Source organism: Haemaphysalis longicornis, unplaced genomic scaffold (assembly GCF_048455015.1).
Source record: "Haemaphysalis longicornis isolate Haplotype H1 unplaced genomic scaffold, Haemaphysalis longicornis Haplotype H1 scaffold_10, whole genome shotgun sequence".
Classification (NCBI taxonomy): domain Eukaryota; kingdom Metazoa; phylum Arthropoda; class Arachnida; order Ixodida; family Ixodidae; genus Haemaphysalis; species Haemaphysalis longicornis.
Window position 1 is genome coordinate 13,877,167 of NW_027526204.1, and position 25,922 is coordinate 13,903,088.

At 49.0% G+C, this 25,922-nt stretch overlaps 1 protein-coding gene across 2 annotated transcripts in view; it reads left to right on the forward strand.

Moving 5' to 3' along the window:
* The window catches only part of LOC144158215 (uncharacterized), a 154,858-nt gene that overhangs the window by 81,430 nt on the left and 47,506 nt on the right, over window positions 1–25,922 (forward strand). Inside the window, exons 27-28 of one of the 2 annotated variants that reach the window (XM_077688914.1) lie at window positions 12,975–13,082; window positions 14,332–14,486. In XM_077688914.1, the coding sequence (XP_077545040.1) occupies window positions 12,975–13,082; window positions 14,332–14,448 (225 nt within the window). In that variant the 3' untranslated portion in view covers window positions 14,449–14,486. Of the gene's footprint in view, window positions 1–12,974; window positions 13,083–14,331; window positions 14,487–25,922 lie in introns of those variants that run through there. The other variant, XM_077688913.1, reaches the window with a different exon arrangement.

Sequence of the window (25,922 nt, forward strand, 5' to 3'; positions counted from 1 at the left end):
TGCTGCGGTATGGTGGTGCCATGTAGGTTCAACGGTAAACAAGGCTTGCCAATCGGCTGCAGAGAAGTCAGTTCCTGTGATGTCATTGCAGACCACGAAAACACATGATTTAGCAGGAAAATCAAAATTTTAACGTAAACTGATTAATTTCTCAGTGAAAATTACGGCCACCTCCCCTTGCGGGAACCCTGGTGTGATGCGACGTTGAAGGGGGTTCCATTGTGCCTTCTTTCCGTTTGGTCGATTACTCGAATCGCTTGAGCAATCGTCGGGTAATGAGAGAGAGAGAGAGAGAGAGAGAGAGAGAGAGAGAGAGAGAGAGAGAGAGAGAGAGAGAGAGAGAGAGAGAGAGAGTAACAGCGCGCCCGAAGGAGAGGAGACCGCGGAGAGAAAGGGCGCTCCACATGCGCACAGCGCGCTTGCGCCGCGCGCAGCGCCGCCCACCGGCGGAGTGAGGGAGCGCGCCGCACTGTGCGCGCCACAGATGTTGGGGGAGAGGGCGCGCTATCACGGCGAGAGGAGAGGGGGTGAGCGGAGGAGAGACGCAGCTGTGCGGATGTGGACAACGACGACGCAGAAAGGACAGGGCCGCCGGCAAGAGATGCTCCTCTCAACGTCGCATATAAAAAACATCGTTTGCATCCGGACAAGCGCTGGGCACACTATAAAACACGAAATCTTTCTAATGAAACAAACTTGTATTTTGTCTTTATGGCTCCTTTAAGCAAATACAGTATCATGTTTTAGGCACCAAATATTATCTACTAAGCATTGTCGTTGTTGTTTTGCCTCCTTCACCAAATTACTTTTTGCGGCGGTACAAGCAGTCCGTTTTTTGAGAAAAAGTGAAGTGATTGCATCTTTTTTATTGGCACTTTTCCAGCTGTCCACAGTATTAGAAATAAGCTATCATGCAATATGTTTCGAAAACAATGGATAATTCGCTTTCCTTTACCCTTTGGTTGAAATTTTGGCACAGAATCACTGGAACTTTGCGGAATGCGGAAGTTTTCTTCATTGAAACCAGAGGAAGTGTTGATGAAGTTGCTCCATTCAAAAGCTGGCGAAGCCCCTTCTTTCCAAATGTGTGGCACAGCATCTGTGACACAGGGGTGGGGGGGGGGACAGCTATGTATGCAAGTGGCTCATGCTCAACTCATGCTATGGGGAAGGTGCCTCTGGATGGCTGGTCATTGACAAAGCTTGCACACAGCGCCTGGATGGCACAGAACAGGCTTGTCATGTCCTACTCAAAATGTTCCAGCCTTAAAGGGACACTGAAGTGAATTTGTCAAGCTTTCGTTTTTGCTTGCACTGCGTAGAGTGGCTCAAATTAGCGCACTTTTCATCGTTTATCCAGTTGACAAATCGGTAATTATTTTACAAAGCGCGAAAGAAGAAAAACTACCATGCGCGGTTTGCGGCGGCCACACCAACTAAGGCTGTGACGTTGGGAGGAGGGGGCACCGTGATTGGGCGATGCCCAAGGTTATCAATCAAACAAGTTTTGGTTTCGGTTTCGGTTCTGTAAAACACAACCGATGGCGTTGTTGGATGGGCATTCTCAATATCTCAGTAATCATCATACCACGCTTCTGCCATGTTGTCGGCTGTAAAATGCATAAGATAAGCCTCCCAGGACGGCTTGGAATCGTAGCATTCACTAGCCTAGGCCTACGCAGTGCATGAATGCCCTCTGCGTCCCCGCAGACGCTCAAATGCCATGCACTTTTCCCCCATATTTAAAGCTTGCCTCACTCGTGCCTGTATCGTAAAAAGCGTTTTCGCACCAGGCAAAGGGTCTGTTGATTCTGGCCTGTGCCCACTGCCCGCAAGCAGTCAGTGCTTATGGCAACAGCAGGCCAACGAGAACTCGCTAGCGCGCCACTGCCAGCCTGTGCGCGTTCTGTGAACTAGTTCGTGGAGCAATGAACGTTGCGGCCCAAAAAAGGTGAACTCAGTATAGAAAACATCGGCGGAAAACGAAAAAGTTAACTTATAAAAAAAAAAGCATGTACCCGCGGGGATTCGAACTTGTGACTTGCAAAACACTTGTGATGACAACCTAGCGCTCCAGACCACTCGGCCACGGGCGAGCGCTTTTTTTTTTTTTTTTTTTTTTTCTTTATTGCACATTGAACAAACAGTCCCTACAATGTCTACAATGCTGTTCTAAAACGCATCAGTGTCGGTTTAAAACCCGCTCACCGAACTTCGGTTGGCGAAAACTATTATAAACATCGAAAGAAGACAATTCCTCCAAAATGGGTAGCCACGTAAGCTCCGGGCACTGCATATTAATGACTTCCTTCAGCATACTGACATTCTGAGCAAAGTACTTGCTGACAGTCTTCGCGTCAGCATCAGAGTGGCGCACCGCCATCCGACTCAGCCAGATGGCGTGTAGGCCCAAAAGCATTATCAGGTCGTACGGCACACTGTCATGTTTGTCTACGGGAAGGAAACGGATTCCATGTGGTGTCACAGGCAAGTCTTTTTCCAGGGTACGCTGAAGAACGTCCCAAAAAAAGACGGCATCCCAGCAGTCTAGGAAAACGTGGTCTATTGTTTCGGGTTTTTTACACAAAAGACATACTGTTGTCCATGGCACAAACAACCCTTTTTCAGCCATCCATGTTTTGACTAGAAGAGTTCCCGAATGAAGCTTAAAAAAGAATGTTTTCATACATGCTGGGACTGCCATCTTTTTGACGCGACACAATACATCTTGCCCTGGCCCAATGCGGTACATAGTTCTGTACAGCGGTACTGGAAAAAGAACATCTCTAAGATCTTCTAACAGACGTTTTCTTGAAACACTTGAAAGGTATTCAAGGGAAAACCTTACACAGAGGAATCTTAAAGATTCAACGGTTTCCTTCAGGTAACCTTTCAATGTGTAACGTTCATCAACACTGGAAACAACAAACTGCGGGAGTGAACCCACCAAGACACTTTGTAGAAATGTGCGCAGAAAGGCATCACTCGCATCGCGAAGAAACATAAATCTGCTGACAAGTTGTCGCAAAAACAGATGTGATAAGCCCACCCCTCCCGTTCGAACTTTACGAAAGAGATTCGTACGGCTGGTTCTTTCCCATTGGGAACCCCAGATGAATACAGCAAAAATACGGTGCATTTTCTGCACATTTACTCGCGAACAGTGTATTACTTGCATCACATACCATAGCTTTGCCAGGAAGAACATGTTGCAGACAGTGGCATGAGCGAACATTGATAGGTTGCGGCCTCCCCACCTCGTTGCTTTTTCACGCAATCTTACTGCTTCTTCCTGCCAATGCTTGCTACTATCTTGGTAGCACTCCAGCGGAGCGCCAAGATATCTTTTCGGTACCTGAAACCACTGGATGTTTTCAAAAAACTCTGGTTTGGTGGGCCATACTCCGTGCCACAGACCCGAACATTTTTCCCAGTTTACAGCACTACCGGTTTGTGCGCAGAAATCTTTTGTAATCTTTGTCACTTTTTGCACACTCTCTTTATCTGTAACAAACACTGCCACGTCGTCCGCATAAGTCAACAACCGCACTTCACTTGAGTTCAAACTAAATCCCCTAACTTCATTACTTTGGATTATTTTTAAACAAAAAGGCTCTAAAAACATGCTAAAAAGGAGCGGCGACATCGGACAACCTTGCCTAACTGACGATAACACAGGTACGCATTTGCTGACCTTTTTGTTTATAACTAACTGCGTGGTACACCCCTGGTAAGCCATATGCACTCCATTGTATAGCACTTCCCCCACATTTGCTTGTTTCATAATACAGAATAACACTTCGTGACACACTCTGTCGAAGGCTTTTTCAAGGTCAATCTGCATCATCGCAACGTGGCGGCACTGCCGACCTTAGAAATATAAGGTATGTAATCTGTAACCAGTTTACACTTTTATTTAGTTTTAGCATTCCAAGCAGCTTAGGTGACTATTTGTTGTTTTGCGCTCGTGCAGTAAGCATCCCCCAAGTTTCCACAATATCTCACGTCTAGCAATTGCATTTCTGAGACGGAAAAGCGTTCGCAGATGCGTAGTCGTGCTGCTGGCCGCTGTGCTTGTTCGCCCAGCGCAAAACAGTGCTTCCCGCACCCTAGTTTTACGCTGTACGGTAATAGTATCAGTTGATTTTATTTCCTTTGTACCTATATTGACTTCGCTGACTCTTCTCCCGCCTTCAAGAGGCCTTATATTTTCCTACTGGCGTACCAGTCAGCGAAGCGTCGCATGTGCGCTTGTGCAGCGCTTGTGTGAAGCGACCTTAACTTGGAGCTAGATACAGTGTACAAACTAACGAAGTAAAGAAAGGCACATTCTTCCATTCACAAATGTGTCCTGGCTTCGTTTCAACTGAGCGAACGAATTGCGACGACCCGTCAGCGACGAAACGCTGGGCCAACTGATTCTGTCTGAAGGCCGGGGAGCCGTGCAGTACTACAGCCAGTTGCGAGCTCGGCTCCTCCCGACGTCACACGAAAACGCCGCAGAAAATGGGCGAGCGTAAAGAGAGGAGGACAGCATTTTCGAAGTAATTTTTCTTCTAAATAAATATGCGTAAACGCGCCCAGAGTGGTCGAAACATGGCCTGGGGACTCCGGACTACAATTTGCGCTAGTAATCCCGTAATGTTTACATATCACTTCAGTGTCCCTTTAATGCACTTTACCACCAGGAACTCCAGCAGGACAAAAGCATCAAATGGTTGAGTTTCCCTTTCTGATGGCAAGCCAACAGTGCTTGACATCCTTGGTGAGACTGCCTTGTGGTAAGAGAGACCACAAGAGAGACAATGCCGGAAGCAGTGTTGCCATATGATTCAAAACCTGTCCCATTCCCGTGTGTGACTTGCCCTAGCAAGAATGGTAGAGGGGAAAGAATGTTGTCAGCACCCTCTTGAGCTGAAGGTCACTCATAAAGTTTGCGCTGCTTCCGCAATGTGTGCTGTGCCAGAGATTGCATGCCCTGTGGAGGCAGTTTTCTCCGTCAGCACCGAGGTTCTGTGTTGGCCGGGGAGTAAGTGTGGACGTAGCCAGGGTAATTGAAAGAGGGAGAGAAAACATGGCACGGCCAAGAGAAGTTGGTACCAGCCAAGGAGTGCCTGCAGGAAATGGTGGTGGAGTAAAGGCGGGGAGGTGAGGGGCAGTAAGTGGGAAGATGCTGTGCAAGCATCCATGGCCAGAGGTGGGTTGCCACGTGAGCGTTGTTTCGCTGATCACTGCTTCAGCAGCACTGGCAGCATATAGACCTGCAGCATTGCCCCTCACCTGTGACCCTTGCTCACGCACACTGCACCCACTAGCTGCCTCCCTGGCATGTGACCAGACATAGCATGGTGCAACGTGTGTAGCGGCTATTTGTGTGGCCCACATGGCCCGTGTATACTTGGGGCGAGCGTTTCATGGGATGGAATTGGTGGGATTTTGCAGGGTAAACAGTCTGAGAATGCGTGCGCATTGAGAAGTCTTCGAGGTAACAAAGCGCTTCTGCCTTGGCACTGAAGCAGGAGGGTGTGAAGGGAGCAGCGGAAGTGTCTTTACACGGCATGGTGTCAGGAGCAAGTAGTGCTGTGGAGCGCCGAGAGAGGGCACTAGGTTCACGGGGAGGCAGGGGACACTTGAGTCGGGAGGGTCACGATGTGGTGTGTGTGTGTGTGTGTGTGAGTGTGAGTGTGAGTGTGAGTGTGAGTGTGAGTGTGAGTGTGAGTGTGAGTGAGTGAGTGAGTGAGAGTGAGAGAGAGAGAGAGAGAGAGAGAGAGAACGCGCTCGCTCGTTCGTTCATTCGTCGCGAACCCTGGCAAGGGAAACAGAATTGCCTTTCTCTGGCACATAGCTTGTGGCTGTGTTTTTGTGTGTGTTATAGTATGTTTCTCTAAGATAATAACTCATGCAGAAACTCTCTCGCATTTTGCCATTCTTGGTTCTCCCATTCTCTCCTCATATTGTGCAGCATGTGAATCCATTTTGCCCGTATTTCTTTTTCTCCTTTGTTCTGCACGAAAAGAAGCTTGAGCCGAGGCTGCCATGGGGCATATGAAGAGAGCGTCCGAGCGGGAAACACAGTACTGGTTGATGACTAAGTCTGGGAAGTGGTGTGAGATTGTTTGTGGGTAGGGTGAGACGAAGGAAATGCAGAGGCCATGGCAACGTTGTGACGAACGCATACTTATTCTAGAAAAGCATGATGATGACTAGAACTGGAACATGCATGTGGTGACTTCGTCACTTCTTCTTCGTCACTTCTTCTCCTTGGTTTTCTGCATCTTGCCGCCTGCGAGATGCAATTGCAGCATCCCTCCATGGGGTACAAAAGCTGTACCGGTCTCCTGATTAACTGCCGGTCAGGTGTCTTCAGCAAACATGCCCTGACTAGGCCGTCCCTGCCTGGAGATATCTACTCCACTTAGCACAGCTTCCAATGGGCTCGGTGTGGCTTGTCCCCTAGTAAAACTGTGTCCCCTTCCTTAATTGTTGTGTTGGTTGACGACTTCGAGCTTGCGCTTCTTAATTCTGCTAGGCATTCCTGCTGCTATCTTTCCCACCACGCTGCTGTTCTTTCCCGGGAGTTCTTCCAAAAAGCTCATAGGCATGTTTCGGCGGCTGTGGGGTCTTGATGAAGTCTCTGTCTACCGCCTATGACGTCGGCCGGGGTAATTGGCAGTGGTTCGTTTGGGTCGTCGTATACATATGTGAGCGTTCTGTTGTTGAGTACCCCTTCAGCTTCCACAACGATTGTCTGGAGTTGGTCTTCTGTCATAAGCCGTCTTCCAATGGTCTTTCTGATGACTGACGTAAAACTTCTTATCAGTCTTTCATAAAAACCGCCCCACCAGGGTGCTAACTCGGCTATGTACTTCCACTTGATCTGAATCTTCGTTGGGAATAGACGCACTTTATTGTCCTCCATCCTCAGTATTTTGTTGATTTCTTTTTCTGGCCTTTTGAATGATCTGGCATTATCGCTGTAGATGGTCTTGCACATGCCCCTTCTGGCCACGAATCTCCTAAAAGCGTGTATAAAGCACTCAGAGGATGTGCTCTTCATCAGCTTGCGTCACCGCACACGTGAAAATGAAATGTACATCTTTTGCTCAGTGTGTCCTCTTTCCTCTTTAGCCAGGCGTTGCGCTGCTGAGCACGAGGTCGCGGGTTCGATTCCCGGCCGCGGCGGCCGCTTTTCTGATGGAGGCGAAAAGCAAAAACGCCCGTGTGTACGAGATTTCGGCGCACGATAAAGATCCCCAGGTGGTCAAAATTAATCCGGAGCCCTCCACTACGGCGCGCCTCATCGCCTGCGTTGCGTCGGCGCGTTAAACCCTACAATCAATCATTTCCTCTTTAGCCTACAGTGGTCCAGTGAAATCGTCTCCTGTGGCTTCAAAAGGAGTTGATAGGGTGATTCTGTCAGCTGGCAATGGCGCCATTTCCTGAGTCATCGGTCGAGCGCTGAACCTCCTGCATGTAGTGCATCTCCTAATGATCATTTGGACTAACTGTCGGCCTTGAACTACCCAAAACTTTGTTCGTAAACTGGTCAGCATTACACAGACGCCGCCGTGCATTGTCTGAGGATGCACATGTCCTACCAAAAGCTCAGAAAGCTTACTGTTTTTCAGCAGTACGATTGGGTGTTTCTCATTGAAACTCATGCCGCTTCGCTCCAGCCGTCCTTTCACTCTGATCACACCTTCAGTGTCCGTGAAAATTCCGATTCCATGTGATTGGGATGTGCCTTTCCTTTCCGTCGTGCCATTCCTGACCATCTCGCCTGGACGCATGAGTTCTTTTTGCTCTTGCCTGATGAAAAATAATTCCGCTTCGTTGAGTTCTTCTGCTGTTATAGAACTTGATGTTTTATTCTTTCGTAGCTTCTCAGCATAGGGTAGCACCCATGCGGTGATCTTTAGTGCCTTAGTACAAGATCCGAACCTGCTCACGTCAATAACTTCTTCTTGATTATCGCACGACTGACGTAAGCATAGAATGCTCCATGTTCGCGACATCCTTTTCTTCCACATTCTTTATCTGTACTTCATATGCTGGTCCCTCACGAGATCCTACAAGCCAAACTGGACCTTTCCACCAGGCTTCTGATGCAAGCAGTTGTTTCATTTTTATCCCTCTCGTCATCAGGTCGGCAGGGTTTTCCTCACTTTTTACGCAGCCCCATTGGTTTGAACTTGATTTCCTCTTGATTTCATTTACTCGATTTTTAACGAAAATGTCCTTGATTTTGCTTGATTTGACCCAGCGAAGCACTAATTGTGAGTCTGTCCAGAACTTGACGTCTTTGATTTTTCCGACAAAGTTGTCCACGATGTATTTGGCTAACCGTGCTGCGACCATGGCTGCCAGAAGTTCTACTCTTGCGAGTGTTACGTCCTTAAGCGGTGCAGCTCTTCCTTTACCCATTAGAAGCTTCCATCAGTGTATGTGGTCACAAGATATGCCGCTGCTCCGTGTGCTCTTGGGCTTGCATCAGAAAATACGTGCAGAGTCGATAACTCTTCCGCTTTTCCACAGGAGTGTGAGCATCTTGGTAACGAAAACCCATCCAGCACCTCTAGCTCTGAAATCCACTCCGTACAAGCTGTTCGATATTCGTCGGGTAAAGGATCATCCCAAGTGAATGAGTCTTTCCAAACATTCTGTAATTGAAGCTTTGCTCGTACGGAAAAGGGTGTCAATAGTCCTAGGGGATTGTACAATCTGGCAGTGGCTCGTAAAAGCTGACGCGCTTTTGTTATCTCTGCGACATCCATCTCCGAATGCCAGGCCGTGCTAGGAAAGGTAATTTGGTCCTCTATGAAATTCCACTTCATTCCCAGCACTTTAGTTTTTCCTTCTTGTCTCAGTTGCCGGTCTAGGTCTTCCCCTTCCTTGCCAAAGACACTTCGTAGGGTTGGATCGCTATATGTCCACTTCCTTGAATTCATTCCGGCTGCAGCAAATATACTTGTACATGGTTCGTTGTACATGGTTCCTGCTGTTGACATATCTTCAGCCCCTAGCTACACATCATCCACGTAAATTCCTTTCTTTAGTTCACCCACTGTGTTTGGGAACTTTTTTCTTGCTGCATCTGGATGATGATGAATCGTTGCAGCTAACAGAAAACTTACTGGGCTTCGTGCCGAATGTAACTCTCTTCATCCTCCAAGTCTCAGCTGTCGGGAGCTCCGAGCCTTTGTTCGGTAGCTCCTTCCACCACAAGAAACGAAGTGCGTCCCGATCGTCTTCGTGGATGGCTATTTGAAGAAAAGCTTTCTCCACGTCTGCAGCCATCACTATTTTGTGTTGCCTGAAATTCATCAATAGGGATGCGATGTCAGGGTTAAGGTTTGGTCCAGTCTCTAAGTTGTCATTCAATGACCGACCTGCCGTGTGACTCGCAGATGCATCAAACACGATTTCAATCTTGGTTGCCGCTCTGTCTTTTTTAGTCTGTGGGCATAATGGGTCTAGCTACGGGATAGCAAACCACCCCGGCTAGCCTCGTTAGTGACGTTGAGCGCCAATTTGGGCTCGATGGTCCCTTGTGGGCCTAAGTGGGGTTCAGGGTGTTCCCCCTTCGCCCGGAACTGACCCATCCAAAATGCCCCAGAGAGGTTCGCGGCGTCCACGAGGGAGACGCCGCGACGGGTTCGACTCACCAACACAGGCGACGACAGGCTCCAAGGGGGCCAGGACGAACCAGGGGGTTTATTGGCCGAGTTGTACAGTGCATAATAACGCCAAGGCCGGGTTAAGAACTACACTGTACCGATGCGCGCCTCAAGGCCGGGCTCGAGCGGGCCGCAACGGCTGAGGCGACACGGGGCTGCCGGCGAGGCGGGGGTAGCCCACCTCGCGCGTCCGATTGGGGTCATGGGCCCCGCTCCGGACGGGTGGCGACGAGGGTACGATACGAGCCGCGATCCCTCGCATTCCCTATACTCTATCCTCCATCCAGAGAGACCCGCGAAACGTGCGCGTCGCGTTTATAAGGCGCGGAGGAGAGGAGGCAGGTTCCCGGGCGAGGAGGAGTGACAGCGGTGGCGGGACAGTCGGTGCCCGCCGGCGCGTCGGCCCGCGAGGTGACGTCACGTGCGCGGGAAAGCGCGCTCGTTCGAACATCGCGCTCGCGGGAGGAGGAACGGGGATCAAGCGGATCCCCACAAATCACAGCCTGATGTGGCATGTAGTAAACGAAGTTTTTCCTTTTTTTGTCTTCTTCCGTGCTCACTTTCTCAACTATACCTGATTCTATATACTCTCGTATTGCCTTATCGTATGCTTGAAGATTTTTGGGGTCCTTAATTAAGTAGTTTTTTGGTTACTTGTAAAAGTCTCTTTTCGGCGACCGACTTGTTTTCGTCCAACGTGATGTGTTCCTTCCAAGGAAGCCTGACTTCGTAACGTCCGTCCTGGAAAGCCATGGTGTCTTTGATGTACGTATGTACTCCATCGTTGTCTGTTGTCTTGGTGCGAGCTATGTTGTCGCTGACGCCTATTGATTGTAGCTCCAAAAACCTTTTTACTTCTTCGTTTATGTCTTCATTCGTAGTGGTTACCTTCAGTACCCTCACTGTTGGCGAATTCATTGGTTGGGCTCGAACTTGTGTTGGCCCATGTAACGTCCACCCTAAAATCATTTCCGCGGCCATTAGGTACTTCCTCTTGAAGCCGTTGTGTTCTTCCCGTAATGATCGCCCAATAATAATCCGCTCCGACGAGCAACGACGTTGTTAATGGGGCCCTTGTCTTGTGATACTGCGTCAGGTCATCTGCCAATGTCAGTCCTAGAGCTTTCACTTCCTGCACTACTCTCTTTGGTGGTGATGGCAACGGGTCTGTAGAGATCATGTCTATTTCCAGTGCATCGCTTATAATCTCCTCTTCGGATGGATGCCTCTTAATTTTCACCTCCACAACCCTCATTTCCATTTCTTTCTTGCCGCCACCGAACGACCCAACGCCTCTCCATCCTTTTCTCCTTGCATCCTAGTTTTTGCGACAAGCTTTGAAGAATGAAGGATCGTTGGCTCCCGGGGTCAAGCATTATTCTTGCATTGTTGCCAGGTTTCTGCCCTTCCGTCCAAGAGAGAGCAGTTTGTAGCAAGATACACGAAGAGATGTTTGTCTGTTGAGTGTGCATATTGCACGACCGACTGGATGCAGCTTGGCTTGTCTCTTCCTGGTCCTTACGCATCGTTTCTGCATCGCTCCCATCGTGGTCGCGTTTTCTGGGACAGGACATTGAAGTAGCGTGTCTTCATTTGCTGGTCTTGCAGCGAACGTTGGCTCGGCAAATTCGCGCTGTATGGTTTGGTCTAGCGCATCGGAAACATCGGTTTTCCCGTTGAAGCACAGCCTTCTTTTCATTCAGTCTTCTGCATAATGTCCTTATTTTCCACAGAATACGCACTTTTTGCTTGCGATGCTCTGGAAACTTGACGTCCTGCACGTAGGTCTGACGTTCGTCCTGGGTGCGCGATGGTCTTCCGCTTGGTTGTTGCTTCGGTCGTCAAATTCTCCTACTCTGCTGCTGATGTGAATTCGCAGAAAATCAAACAGTCTCTGGATTGTTTGAACACTGGCGTCTGATGCAGATAGCGATGATCCCGTAATGTTGTTTGTTTTTTGGTGGCTTCCTTCATCTTGAAGTCCACTATCATATCGGAAGGCAAAGCTTTCTTGATCAATGTCAGTAGCATTGGCGCGTAGCTTTCCAGTTTTACTCCCAATGATTCGAGTCCTCGTTTGTTGATTTGTACCTTGTTATAAAGTCGCTTGGCTCCCGCTAAGCCTTTCTTGCTCTTGACAGCTTCGAGACTTGTAAGCTCCTTCATGTAAACCTCTCACAGATTCTCCTCTTTGCCGAAGGCTTCCCGCAGCAGTTCTACAGCGTGGTCATAGTTTTCTTCTGAGAACTGCAACCCTTCAACTTGTTAGCGATGCCAGCAAGTAGTTAAATCTCTGCGTCTTTGGCATGCTCTCTCTGCTGTGTATTGTCGTCTCAAATGAATTCCAAAACCGGGGCCATAGCTTCCTGGTTCCGTCAGACTTGATCCTTTCGGGTCTTGGTAGCTTCACCATGTCACTTGGTTCCGTGCGGTTAGTACCTTGCATGTCAATATTGGCATTATTTTCTTGAGCACGATAGGCTGTGCGAGAACTCTGCTCGTATTCCTCGAGTTTCAAGTCAATCTTGGATAAGGTCTCTTCTATCTTCATTTCATATTCGAGCACTCTTTCAAACTCGGCTTCTGCATTTTCTACTTGCTCTATTTGGCTGTCCACTTGCTTTAGAGCCTCCGAGATTCTTGTCACTTGGTTACGTAGCGTTACCAGCGCACTCCGGTCTACCTGTGTCACAAGCTTCTGATCAACCTCATTAACAAGGGTGGTAGCCTGCCCTCGCAGCGCTTTGTGCTTCTTCACGAGTATGTCTCTGTTCATGTTTCCACGGAATACCGCACTGAGGACTCGCCTGTTGTCGTGATTCTGCGATGCTGCTCCACGGCCTTGATCCTTCCAGCGACGCTTGTCCGATCAACGTTAAATTGCAGCCAGCCCGTTGACGCTGAGGTGGCTGGCAGCGTCGATGACGTAGTCTTCCACGAATCCTGGTCACGGCACCATTGAGATGAAGGAATCGCAGAGGCCGTGGCGACGTTGCGACGAACACATATTTATTCTAGAAAAGCATGATGATGACTAGAACTGGAACGTGCATGTGGTGACTTCTTCTTCTTCGCTTATTCTCCTGGGTTTTCTACATAGGGCGTGAAGGAGTAACACTGGAAGTTGGGCTAATTGGTGTGTACTGAAGAGTTGTCCTGCTATCCATTCTCCATTCCGTGCGCGCTCCTCAACTTTCCGGGTTATAAGTGTTTGGTTTGTGTGGGAACCCCGCAACAGTGCCCCCCCTCCTGCTTTTCCTGCCCAAACAAAGAGCTGCTCTCTTCTCCCCCCTGCAGGCCTTCCGGGGCAGCTACGAGCCGAGCTCGGTGATCAGCTACTGCCTGCGCTTTTCCGACTTCCAGGCGGCGGCCAAGATCTCCCTCCTCGAGGGCCAGTTGGCACAGGTGAGCCCCGCAACACGCGTTCTCTCTCATGCTCGGATGTAGTGGCAGAGGCTGCCTGCTAACGTGTCACGCTGCCCTCTGGAGACCCTTGTTTCCCTGCACCTTATCCGCACATGTTTTGGCGAGCCGGGAGCCGCCATTTTGTCCAGCCGGTGCGTCACATGAGTCGGGTCCTTTTCGTGACCCCATGCGACATGCCAAACCAGCTCGCTGTGAACATCTGCGCGAGGACGGCTTGTCGCTGTCCTCCATGGCGCCCTCTCCTCGACTGGGGGGGGAGACCTCTTCTCCCCCCGAGCCAACGAGCAGCACATTCGAGCATTCCGCCGGGACTCTGCTCGGAGATTTGGTCCTGACAAAGGGGGGCGAGAGAAGCCCCTTCCCGTGGCTGCGATGACAGATATCAGAGTCCAAGTCCCCGCAGCTAGAGCAAGCGAATGGAGCCCTCGTCTCCCCACGGGTGACAGTCGTGACCCTGTATTTGCCAGGCAATGAAGCCTTGCTTGGATTGCCGGAGTTTGTCTACCGCATGTGAGTACTCGAACCCGCGCGTGAGCCTTTGTATTCAGCCGGGGCTAGAGTATGGCAGGTAGCACTTTCTCTAGCGAAGCTAGCCGGGGTCCTCTGTCATCCCGCACCTCTCCAATGGCCGTTTCTCAAGAACCACACAGGGCAACGTGTCAAGTTGGAGCCCTGGGTGGGAAAATTGCTTGCAACGTGCCCTTTTTTAGCAAGGTAGCACTGTATGACCTGATCTAAGAAAGTTTGCCGTTGGCGGTGTGACTGTGATGGCACCAAAAATCCAGTTGGCAATGAATGCAAGTATGCACCGGCCTAATGTCCGTATAGGCAACTGCGAAGCATTGTGTGGCTGCACATGTGGGTGGGCGTTGGCTGTGAATGCGAGTATGGGCTGGCCTGGCGTCCCCATTTACTGCAGCGCACCGTGTGGTGCTGAAGCGAAATTCTCTTCTCAGACAGGTGCAAGCCAGGCCCTTGTGATGCAATACAGAATGCTAACTAAATGAGTTGATACGCCACGGACCACCCCTAAACTGCTCTAAAAGATTGCAAAACACCTCTTTGCAAAAGGAAGGCGTGAAAGTGACTTAAGTGCACATTAGTCAGCAAAAAGAAATTACTGGTCTTGACGCTAAAATATCAGCAGCACTGCTGGAACCTCAATCCACGCCATTCACGCCAACAGCCCTTGGGCGAGTGAGGCTGACTAGCAGAGCTGTTTTCGCAGTTGGCAAAGAGAAGAGGAGCAGCCTTCCAAGCGAACCAGCTTGACGGCACTGGGTGGAGATGGGATGTGTGGGGCTGGCCTGACATCCCCATCGGGCGTGCGACAGCCCGAGGGTGAAGTGACGTTGCTTTGTTGCGCTATTAGGCCATGTTGAGGTTACCGTAAATACCCGCGTATAATACGAGGTTTTTTTCTAAATATTAGCGTCCTAGATATCAGCCTCGTACTATATGCGGATCCAAACTAAAATTACAACAAAAATTCCAACGTTCCGCTTCATGTTATGGTTTCGGTATTGCTCGGGGCTGCGGCTTGGCTTCGTTGCTACGTGGCTATCCAATTCTAGCCCTAGCCAGTGCTAGCCACCCATTTCTTTGTTTATGGATAAGCGTTTGGTTCGGCAACACGCATGCGCTCTTGTGAATCACGCTTTGGGAAGTTCTCAGCAGTGGAGTACGAGTATGTCGGGGCCACGTAAACAGTGATTGACAGGCCACGCATGACAGTGATTGAACTGCGGGGACTTATTCTCACTTGTGTGATACGAGCGTGAACACCGCGCGGGTAAACTAACACCGCGCCGCGAGGATATGAACCAATAAATTTTTTTTTTCCAATTTTGCATCCCTAAAATATTACCTCGTATTATATTCGGGTTCGTATTATACGTGGGTTTTTACGGTATGTACCGCATAGGCTGAATATTGGCCTAACAACATACACAATCAAAGGGACTGGCCAGTGACAACGAAAGCTTCAGTCGGAGGCTTATGGCCGATTCTCCCATTTCCATTGGGCTGCGATTTCAACACACCCATGCACACAAACGCTTTCGCACTTGACACACGAGTGTGTGAATTTGTTTTTTCCTTTCTAGAGTTGAACAAAGTCGTGCTCATTTGCTAGTCAGCACTGGTCTCTCCTTGTATTTATCATGGAAGGGGTGCATGCCTGTCTCTGTGCAAAAATAAATCTTGACCGTAGATATATGCCTCGAGATTCGCGATTGCTGCGCCGCCTGCCGCCGCTTCTCCGCGGCGTTTGCGGGATTAGCGCTGCGTGGCTGATAGGTGGTCATGCAGTGTTTTGGTTCTCTTTCGCTTCTCTTTGCCTTTCCGCGCACTAAAAAACTTGTTATGGTGACGTTTGTAAGCTAACTGCACGTTTAGGGCACTTAAAAAAAAAACAGCTGCGTCTTGGTAGAGCGCTCTAAAGCCAACAAGAGCTACCCGGGGAGGCGGTTCTGCGCGCTTCTTGGCCGCTCTTGCGGGCGCCGGCGACGGCAGCAGCATATCACCGCTGTCACCTTCGAACACGTCAGCACAAGTGATCGCCTCATTTAGACCTGATATTGGCACTGTAAGAGGTTGGTTCATTTTGCAGCGCAAACAAATGCATCTTTGCTTCGAATATGTACGTCGTAGAAAAGTATGTTTCGGGGATGTGATAACCCAATAGCTGACAAAAACTTGTTCCTTTTATGGGAATATAAGCCACACGAAAATGTTAAGTACACTCAAAGCCTGTGCATTGTCAGATATGTGCCCACTCATGCCTTATTGTAAGAACCAAGGTATATGTTAATGAAACCACGGTAAAATGAAAGGTCTGCAAGCCAGGAATAAATAGAATAGTCGTAGGGGAATAAAAAAAAAAATGAGTGGAGCTTCTGAAATGCTAAAGAGGTTTGTTTGAGCAAGTTAGTATTCACCAGACCAACTAGATGCGAAATGCACTGATATTTCGCTAGGCATGGAAAGGAGGGGGGGGGGGGGGAGGGGGGGTGAGAAGGAGGACGCTCATCTATCGTTGTTTACAAATGCAGAGCGAAATCAACGAATGAACGTTTTAGTAGCCACACACACAAACTGCGTGTCCACTTTTCGTTTGTTTTTCGCCTTCAACGAACGGCTGATCACTCGGCGGACGCATTTTTTGAAGAATACAGGGTAGGCAGTTCACAAGCGATACAAGGTGTCGTTGGAAGTGTTGATTGATTTATTGCAGGGTTCAACGCGCCGACGCAACGGAGATGATGAGGCACGCCGTAGTGGAGGGCTCCGGATTAATTTTGACCACCTGGAGATCCTTAACGTGCGCCGAAATCGTACACACGGGCTCGTTAGAAGAGTGTCGTATCTGATAAGGGTCTCTGATTTCGGTTTATGCTAGATTCTGCAGTCTCCCTGTGCCATATGACGATGTTTCGAAGAAGAGTTTGGTCACGGACGTGGATTACTCTATAAGCCCATCTTCGCGCTTCTCGTGGAGGATAAATGTAACAGATGAATCTTTGCGAGCGCTCACCTCGGGACAAGACGACACAGCATTAAATTTGTCGTCGGGTGCCGACTCCGGAGTGTAATTTTGCATTATCCATCGTACTTCTTTGGTACAATGTTTGTGAAATTTATGCCGCATTGGCTTGTTCATGGTACTGATCAATATCCGATATGTGATATTGGCAGGCGTAACTTGCGTGCTGTCAGGTATCAGTGCTCCGCTGGATTTTGTAAGTGCACAAAGTCGATTTACATCATTCATAGTGTGTATGACCGCAACATGACCATCGGAGGAAACACTGCTTACGGAGACACTGCCACGAAATTTCAGGGCAGCGGAATTGCAATCAGCTGCATGCAAATGCTGGCTTCGGGACGCCGGCCTGTGACACACGCCCGGCGCTCATATAGATCTCACTAAGATTGCGTCATAAACGTTTATACTATCGTGAACACACCAGGCTTGCAAACAGAGTGCCTGCTCCACGTTATTCGGTATTTCGAACGCGGACAAACGGTAAATCGCTGTCTTGAATGAGCCCCAAAAGCAACGGTGACAGGGGGGAGCGGGCCGGGGACTCCCGCGCCTGCTTTCGAAACGTGCTGCTAGGGGGATTTCAGTGGCGCCCCTACAGGCCGCGCTCGAGGCGTATATTTGGAACACACTGCAGTCATCGTCATCATCATTGCCTGCTCATCACTTTAGTGGGAAGCAGGATGATGCGATGATGGGTCCCAGTACATCTCCACGCGTAAAACGAGACAGTTGCAAGTCATCTGACTTCTGAAGTTAGGGACGAATAAATTGACAGAGAGGACGTATGTGCATGTATTTAAACGTAGCCATCTCCTTCTGTCCTTTTAAGGAGGACGCAGGAACCAGATCATGAAAAATGACCAACAAAAGATTGTTTTTTGTCACCATTCTGAATCTCACTTTGTAAGTGCTATCCATTTCCACACACACTAGCAGCAACTCCAGCTGCATTGTGCTCTGCGCCAACAGCAGCAACACCAGCTGTTATCAAATGCACAGTGGCTTCGCCACCGTGGTCCCTCTCGTACCTCGGCTCTTCCCTGAGCCCGCAAATGATTGACTGACCAAATGGGTCGTTCTGCTGAGCCTCAAGGAGTTCACCTTACCCCTGCTGAATGCAGGGTCAGAGGAGGGGCTATCAGCCCAAGTTTTCCTGCAGGGTGGCAGCCATTCCTTCGGAACTTGCTTGCATGCATGTGTGGCTTGAGAAGTAAGTGGCGCAGAAACGGGGGCTCAAAAAGGGCACCAACCGCTACACTTGCACTCCCCTTCCGACAGTGCGCAGCAAAGTATTAGTGCTGCAGCATAAGAACACAGTGTGCCAGGCAGCCAGATGGCTTACCGAGACGCTTGAGCCAGGTTAGCGTGCCATGTGGTCCATATCCACCACACACGCAGTGCTGTGGGGAAGATTTGTAGCCATTCTCTGTCCGTCGTGGAACAGTTTTGCTCTGCGGCCCGCAGGGGCGCCTTGCGTTTCAAGGTGACGGTAGTGGCGACACCGCGGACCCCGAGCCCATGTGGGTTGGACCCACCCACGCCCCAGCTGTGCATCGCTTTGCTGTGTCCATTGAAAAGGGCATCCTGGTGGCTGAGCCAAAGCCAGGGTTGTTTTGGACCTTTATGGCCCCCTGGTGGCGGCAACACGCCACTTTGGCCGCTTCCTGCAGATGGTACCCCGGGATTGGACCCGCCCTGGGGAAATCAGCCAGTCGCCTTTTCCTGTCCTCTCCATTCTTTCCTGTTTTCTTTCCTAACGCTGTCCTGTCGTCTCCTTGCTTCTTTGCTTCCATGCTTCTCCAGGCGGCGAGGGTTAACCCTGCGCAAAGACATCACTTTTGATTTCAAGCATAGGGTTATACTGGCAAGGTGCTGGAAAAGCCACGTTCCCTTGTTGGGCTCGGTGGTGGGCGACCGGCCTTGCCACTGAACACATACTTGTTGTATGGCATCTCCAAATCCCTTTTCCATGAATCACTCTCTTAAAAGGGGGCGCACCGAGGCAACCACCTTTGAATTTTTTCTTTCAAAGAGGCAAGAGTGTTTTCCACGCTTTCACGTGATGCACTTGGAAAATGAGAACACAACAATGAGAAAGATGTCACCATTTCTTGTGTCCAAATGTCTGTCGAACCTCATTGGGGCTGGCTACAAGGCACAAAAAATGTCCAATGGCGACCTGCTGATTGAAGTTAAAGATAAGACTCAATGTGACAAGCTCCTCAAAGTTTACAAAATTGGTGACACCGCTGTTACTGTCAGTCCTCACCGCTCCATGAACACCGTGCGTGGTGTTATAAGTGGAGCAGACCTCCTAGACCTTACTGAAAATGAACTCCTTGAAGGCTTCCATGAGCAAAATGTCATCAAAGTCCAGCGGATAGTCATCCGGTGCGAAAACAAAGAAATCCCCACCAAGCACATTGTTCTCACCTTTGCCACAACGGTTCTCCCGGAGACCGTAGTAGCTGGCTACGTGAAAATCCGACTCGGACCTTACATCCCCAACCCGCGCTGGTGCTATACTTGTCAGAAATTTGGCCACGGATCACAGAGTTGCAGGGGTAAGCAGACATGTGCAAAATGCAGCAAAACCGACCATGTGTCGGAAAGCTGCACTGCTCCACCACACTGTGTCAACTGCAGCGGTGACCATGCTGCATACTCACGCTCATGCCAGCAATGTAAAAAAGAAAAAGAAATCATTGCGTTGAAAGTCAAAGAAAACATCTCTTACCCCGAAGCACGCAGGCGTCTTGCTATCACGCATAAGATAGCATACGCCGACGTGGCGCGTCAGGGGGCGGCGCCACGTGCGGCAACTGTCCAATCAGGGACCTCGTTGAGAGGGCCTGAGGAGACATCTTCAGCCCCCCAGGTGCAAACAGCGACACCTGCTGCACCTCAAGGAAATGGTGGCCCGAAAACGGCCAATGTGTCAGCTGCAGCCTCGCGGTCTGCACAGCTAACACCACTGAGACATTCGTAACCGCACAGGAGAACCGGCGGCCAGCCAAGGCCCCAGGTCTCAGATCGTCAACAAAGAAGCCTTCTTTGGAGGCTGTGGACACAAGTGAGCCATCCTCTACGTCAATCACACCGAAGGATCGCCACAAACCGCTGGAGCGTACGAACTCCCAGGAACTGATCAAAAAAGCAGAGCTTCCTAAGGTGTCTCCTACTGGAAAAGGCTCTGGCAGCTAACAAGCTGAGCCTGTCTTTAGTAACAAACGTCTCAATACTAGCAATGGCTTTTTGTAGTGTACTGCAGTGGAACTGCAGGGGGCTTCTGAAAAACTTCGATGATGTTAAAGAGCTGCTCTGGGAGCATGCACCTCTGGCAGTGTGTCTCCAAGAAACCCACTTAAGCAGCAAACACACAAACCTTTTACCCCAGTACATCACATACAGAAAGGACAGGCAAAACACCAACCAACCGTCGGGTGGTGTGGCTATTATCCTTCAAAGGTCAACCACAGCTAAGGAAGTTAAACTCAGGACTGAACTAGAGGCTGTAGCTGTGAGAGTTATATGGTTGCAGCGACTAATAACTCCATTTACATTCCCCCAGACAAGCGAGTACAGAAATCTGAATTTGAAAATCTAATGGACCAGCTCCCAGAGCCGTACATAGTACAGTAGAATCTCGATGATACGATTCTGGGTGATACGAATTTCGGGATGATACGAATTTCTGAAAAGTCCCGGCAAAATTGCATTGTTTGCAATGGGAAAAATTTCGGCTGTTATGAACGGACCTGCGCGGCCCGGCGGATGATACGAACGAGCCGGCAAGGCGCCCGACTGCCGAACAAGCAAGTGATGGCTCTCTCTCCCCATTTGTCACTCTTCTTTCTCCAGAAATGGCTGGGCTGTTGTTTTCTGCTCGCGAAAACGCGCCCCGCACGCCCCATGCGCGCCGCGAAACCTCTCGCGCGCAGCGCGCCGCGGCTGGCGGCGGCAACATGGCGGCGGCTTCGGCCGCGAAGTGGCACGGCCGCTTGAGCGACTGCTTCTAGCCGCTATTTAAAATGCCGCTCAAGGCAGGCACAAAGTTTCTTGTGCAGTAAAGGAGCTGATAGCGTTGGCGAAAACGGTACTACAAAACACCATCCGCGCCACTAGTGAAAGCGCCCATAAGATATCTGCCGGAGTGCTAAGCCTAAACATCTCGGGCGGAGCCAGCGGGCTGTCTCGAGCGTTTCGCAAGTCGTCAGCGTCTTTTTCTGACCGAGGTAGGAGATACCGCGGGTGCGAAATCGTCAATGCGGCCGTGAAAATACAGCGCGCGCAAAGCCGAGGCGTGCGAATCACGTGCAAAAACGCACCATGCGGTTCACGCTTGACTGTTGCGGCATGTAGCGAGCTTGGATACCGGGAGTGAGGAGACAAGCGCGAAGCTAGGTGAAGCGTTACGCGCTCCAGCAAGGACTGCTTTGTGACGTGGGGGTTAAAAACAAGCAGAAAAAATCACGGATTTGTTCACGCCAAAGTAAGAAAAGAAATAAACGAAAACTTTTTTCAGCGCTCAATTTTTTGGTCTGTGTTGGTTCATACGAATTTCGGATGATATGAATATTTTTCGCGTTCCCGCGAGATTCGTATCATCGAGATTCTACTGTAGCAGGAGACCACAATGCCCATCATCCTCTCTGGGGCTGTGAAAACTACGATTCAAGAGGGCAAATGATAGAAAAATTACTAGTGTTGAACAAAAAGAAGCCCACATACTTTAGTCCCACCCACAAAACATCCTCATCAGTTGACTTAGCTCTCTGCACTGCTACTCTCTTCCCACTACTGGACTGGCACGTCCTGGATGACCCTTATGGAAGCGACCACTTTCCAATCGTGCTGAAAGAACAGGTAGCGTCGACACATGGGCAGAACAGCGTACCACGATGGAGGATGGGGTCTGCTGACTGGAAAAAGTTTCGACAGCTCACCTGTCTTGCACGTGACTATCTAGATTCACTGGACATCGACAGCGCACTTTCCTTTATCGAAAAGCACATAATTGAAGCCGCTAGTGAATGTATCCCACAAAGTTCTGGTAACCCAAAAAGAAAGCCGATTCCTTGGTGGAATGAGGACTGCCAAAGTGCTAGGAAAAAACAAAATGCAGCATGGCGCCTTTTCCGTAACTCTCCCACGACTGAAAACTACATAAACTTCAAACGCATCAAATCCCAATCAAGAAGAGTGAGATGGATAGCAAAAAGTGAGAGTTGGGAGAAGTACATAGAGGGCATCAACTCCTACACCGACCAAAATAAAGTATGGAATAGGATACGCAAACTGCAAGGGCAGCAGACTTGCCCCCGCCCTCTAGTTGATAATGCTGGTGGCACTCTGGATGATCAGGCGGATGCACTGGGAGCATACTTTGAATCAGTTTCAAGTGCAGCGCACTACTCAGCCAAGTTTCTTAAATTGAAACGTAGGGAAGAAAAGCTGCAACTTCATCGTAAATCACCTCCAAGTGAGGCATATAATGCTGAGCTTTCTATTGCTGAGTTCGAAGCTTGCCTAAACACACTTGGTAAAGCAGCACCTGGACCTGATAATATTCACTATGAAATGATCAACAACTTGCACCCAGAAACTCAACTTGCATTACCATCACTTTTTAATAGGATCTGGAACAATGGATATATCCCTCCAAGGCTGAAAGAGGCCATGTTGTTCTAGTATTGAAGGAGGGGAAGGACCCAGGTGGTGCCTTGAGTTACAGACCTACGGTATAGCTCTGACTAGTTGTTTGTGCAAAGTATTTGAAAAAGTGATCAACCGGGGATTAATGCATTTTCTAGAAGCAAACAGGCTCCTGGATCCATTCCACTGTGGCTTTCGAGAACAAAAATCCACGCTTGACCAACTTGTGCGCTTGGAGTCCCAAATAAGATATGCGTTCGTGCATAAACAGTACTTTCTGTCTGTATTCGTTGACCTTGAAAAGGCCTATGATACTACTTGGCGGTTTGCTGTACTGAGAGATCTTTGTGCCCTTGGAATACAAGGAAATATGCTAAAAACAATTGAAAGCTACCTCTGTGATCGGACATTTCGTGTAAGGATAGGCAGTGCTCTGTCTAAACCATTTACACAAGAGCCAGGGCTGCCGGAGACGGAGAAGCTTCACTTGGTACAACCTATAATTGGCCGATCAGCTGCCAGGGAAAAAAGCAGGGCCTTTGAGGTCTGGCGATGCAGACTACGAATAGGACACACACATGGCACGCATTCCTACCTCCTGACTGGTGACCAGCCACCGAACTGCGCCAGATGTGGCGAGAGTCTTTCCGTCCTCCATGTTTCGGTTGAGTGCTCGGCCATGGAACCGGAAGGCAAACGCTATTTCCCGGAAATGTACCGTAAGAATATGCCACGGCACATTGCAATGTTTTTATCAGATTGTCCTGTGTTCGATTTCAGCAGAGTTTTAGAGTACCTTAATGATATCGGTTTTTTCAAACAGGTTTGTTTTAGAAAGTAGCATTCTCGTCCACCTCATTACCTTGTTCATCCGTAGTGTACTGTTTACCATGGCCCTATGCACCGTTAGCTCATTCCATGCCTCATCATGCTCCTCACTCATCTTTTGGATCCGGCCCTTTACACCGAAGTAATTTTATGCACTATTAGCACTCATTTCATCGACACATTTTAACCTGATCATAGCAATGGCGCTCTTGGCCTTAGATGCCCTTGCGCCAAAAAACCACACCAAAGAAGAAGAATCAAATTGTGGGCCCACGTTTCCTGGAATAGGCTTGATAATTTTGGATGATTTGGACATAGGCCTTCTCTCCCTCATTTCATTTCGTGGACGGAAGACGAAGCCGGTTGGAGAGGATGGGGAGGGAGAGTGCTGGCTGGGGCCCTCTCTTCACCGGCCCTGGTCAGCCAGCCCTAAGACCGGCACCGGGGGACAGCTGTGGGTACAGCTAAGTCCTGTGGGTGGAGTCCAGGGCGTCATTGGAGCAACCCGCGGCGAGGAGCCGTTCGATCAGCCGTCTGCTGGCTCCACAGCTGGCGAGTTTTCTCTCCCGCTGCTCTCGCGAGGGCTGTGTTTGTTTGGTTTTGTTTCTATGGTTGGCTCCGACTGCGCGGTGACGGCGACAGAGCAGGCGAGCTTAAAATTGTTGAGATCAGATTATGGTGTTCAATGGAGGTGCGCCAGATGAAACATAGTAAAGCATATATATAAAGTGCCGGCGATGATTCACAGTGTGTGCGTGCTGCTTCCTAGCCCCTGGATAATAGAGCCTGCATCAAATCAATTACTAATCAACACCGGAACTAACATTGATTGATTTGCCAGGGAAGTACTTTTTGTCGGGATCGAATGCCGTTATATCGAACGCCGTTTTATCGAAGCCGTTTTATCGAACGCCATTTTTTCGACGGACGTTTTATCGAAGCCATTTTATCAAAAGTGTTTTTCCGGCATTTTTGTGTAACAAAGCTTGCAGTATGATTTTTAGTTTCCTCTTTGCTATGTAATTTGCAAATCTTTCCACAGCGAGTCTAGTTAACTGAATTTGTAGTCTTTATAGTTTTCTTTTATTCGTCTTCCTTTGTGATGTGCGAAATTTGTCTCCACAAATTTTGTTCTGTTCATTGCACTGGTGGTGCTATGCCATAACGAATCCCCTTGTATCTCTACTTCACCCTCTGATCCGAAGGATATCACGGCATTGTGGCGTATGGACTAGGATGCCTCGCTATCCTTCGTACTTTTTTGTATACGCCGCTTTTGTATATAATCTAATCTGATTATTTCGCCGCGTATGTTTTACATAATTAAGGCACTTCTTGGTGCTTGTGAGTCCAATGTCAAAAACCTAACTGGAACGCTAGCAAAAGTTTCTCCCAATTTTTGCATTCCTAATTTTTAACGGGCACTGAGTTCAGTTGCTAAGAGGTTACCAAGCCTTGTCCTACTGCTCTCAATGCCTTGGTTAGAACTGACGAAAAAAAAGTTAGTTGCAAAATTAGTCACCATGCTACAGGTTGGTTCGTTCTCATCTCCCCCCCCCCCCCCCTCATTGCACCCCAGCATGTCTGAGGTTTTCAGCCCCTGCTCTTTTACCTTTTTATCATAAGGAGTAAGAAAACACTAAGATAAAAGACGTCAACACCAAAAATGGAGAAATCGTGAAGCGCCGTTGCCCGATTACCTAAAAATAAAAATGTAAAACTGAAACAAATTGAGAATGAGCAAACAAAATCTAATATTGCCCATGCGATTATCTGAACAAAGCACACAAAAAACCAACAGAATGCGCTGTCTGGCCTGGCGTGTTCCTTCAAGGTCACCAAGCCAACGTATGGTTGGGTGAATCGATGGAGGGGCGGGGCAAAAGAGTGTTGATGCAGAAGTAGGGAATTATACGAAATGCTGTATTTTTATGTGAGCATGATTAACAAAACACGTAAATTGTGAAGCGATGGGCCAGTTGTCCTAGGTTACAAGATTCCCTAGTGCGAGATAACCTATGACCTTTTTCCCTACTTGACGAGTTCTCCTATGAAGAGTTGGCTGTGATGGGTCCGTCCACTTGTGACGAGTTTGCCTAGACTCCACCACCTCTACTGGGGCCTCACTTTCCTCATTCATATAGCACTAATCTTTCCGAAGTTCTTGGCGCGATATTTCTCCAGATGCAAACAGTGTGACCGCATGGTTCGAGTAGGAGTCACGTGCAAACAACGTGACTAGAAAAATCGGGGGAGGACAAGGCTTTGGATCACGTAATAACGGATCGCGTAGAATGAAGCTAACTGCAGATTAGGTTAATGCAACAGCCAGTTAAACAAAATAAACACCTAAAAATTACAATAAAAGTTGAAAAGTCCCACTTTCGATAAAACGGACGTAGGTGGTTCGATAAAACAACATTCGATAAAATGGCGTTTGCTAAAACGGCTTTCGATAAGCTGTCTGGGAACCCTTACTGTTGCCTTTCAAAGCTCTCACTATTGTTGAACAAAAGGCCTACCTGCGAATGTATTGCTTTCGTGTCCTAGTTTTGTTTTATTAAGAGTACGCAACTTTTGAACGTGCTGTAACTGCAGTTAATTTGCTTGATCAGCAAGCCATGAAAATTTTGACACGTGTAATGCTTTCAGTCTTGGAGAAATTATAACACCCCCGTACTCAAGTCCCATCACCAGACTTGGTAGAGAAGTAGAGACTAGGGGCAGTGAAACGACCGGCCCCCCCTCATTCTAGTTCACGGTGCCACGCTCCCGAGACTAAGTAAACT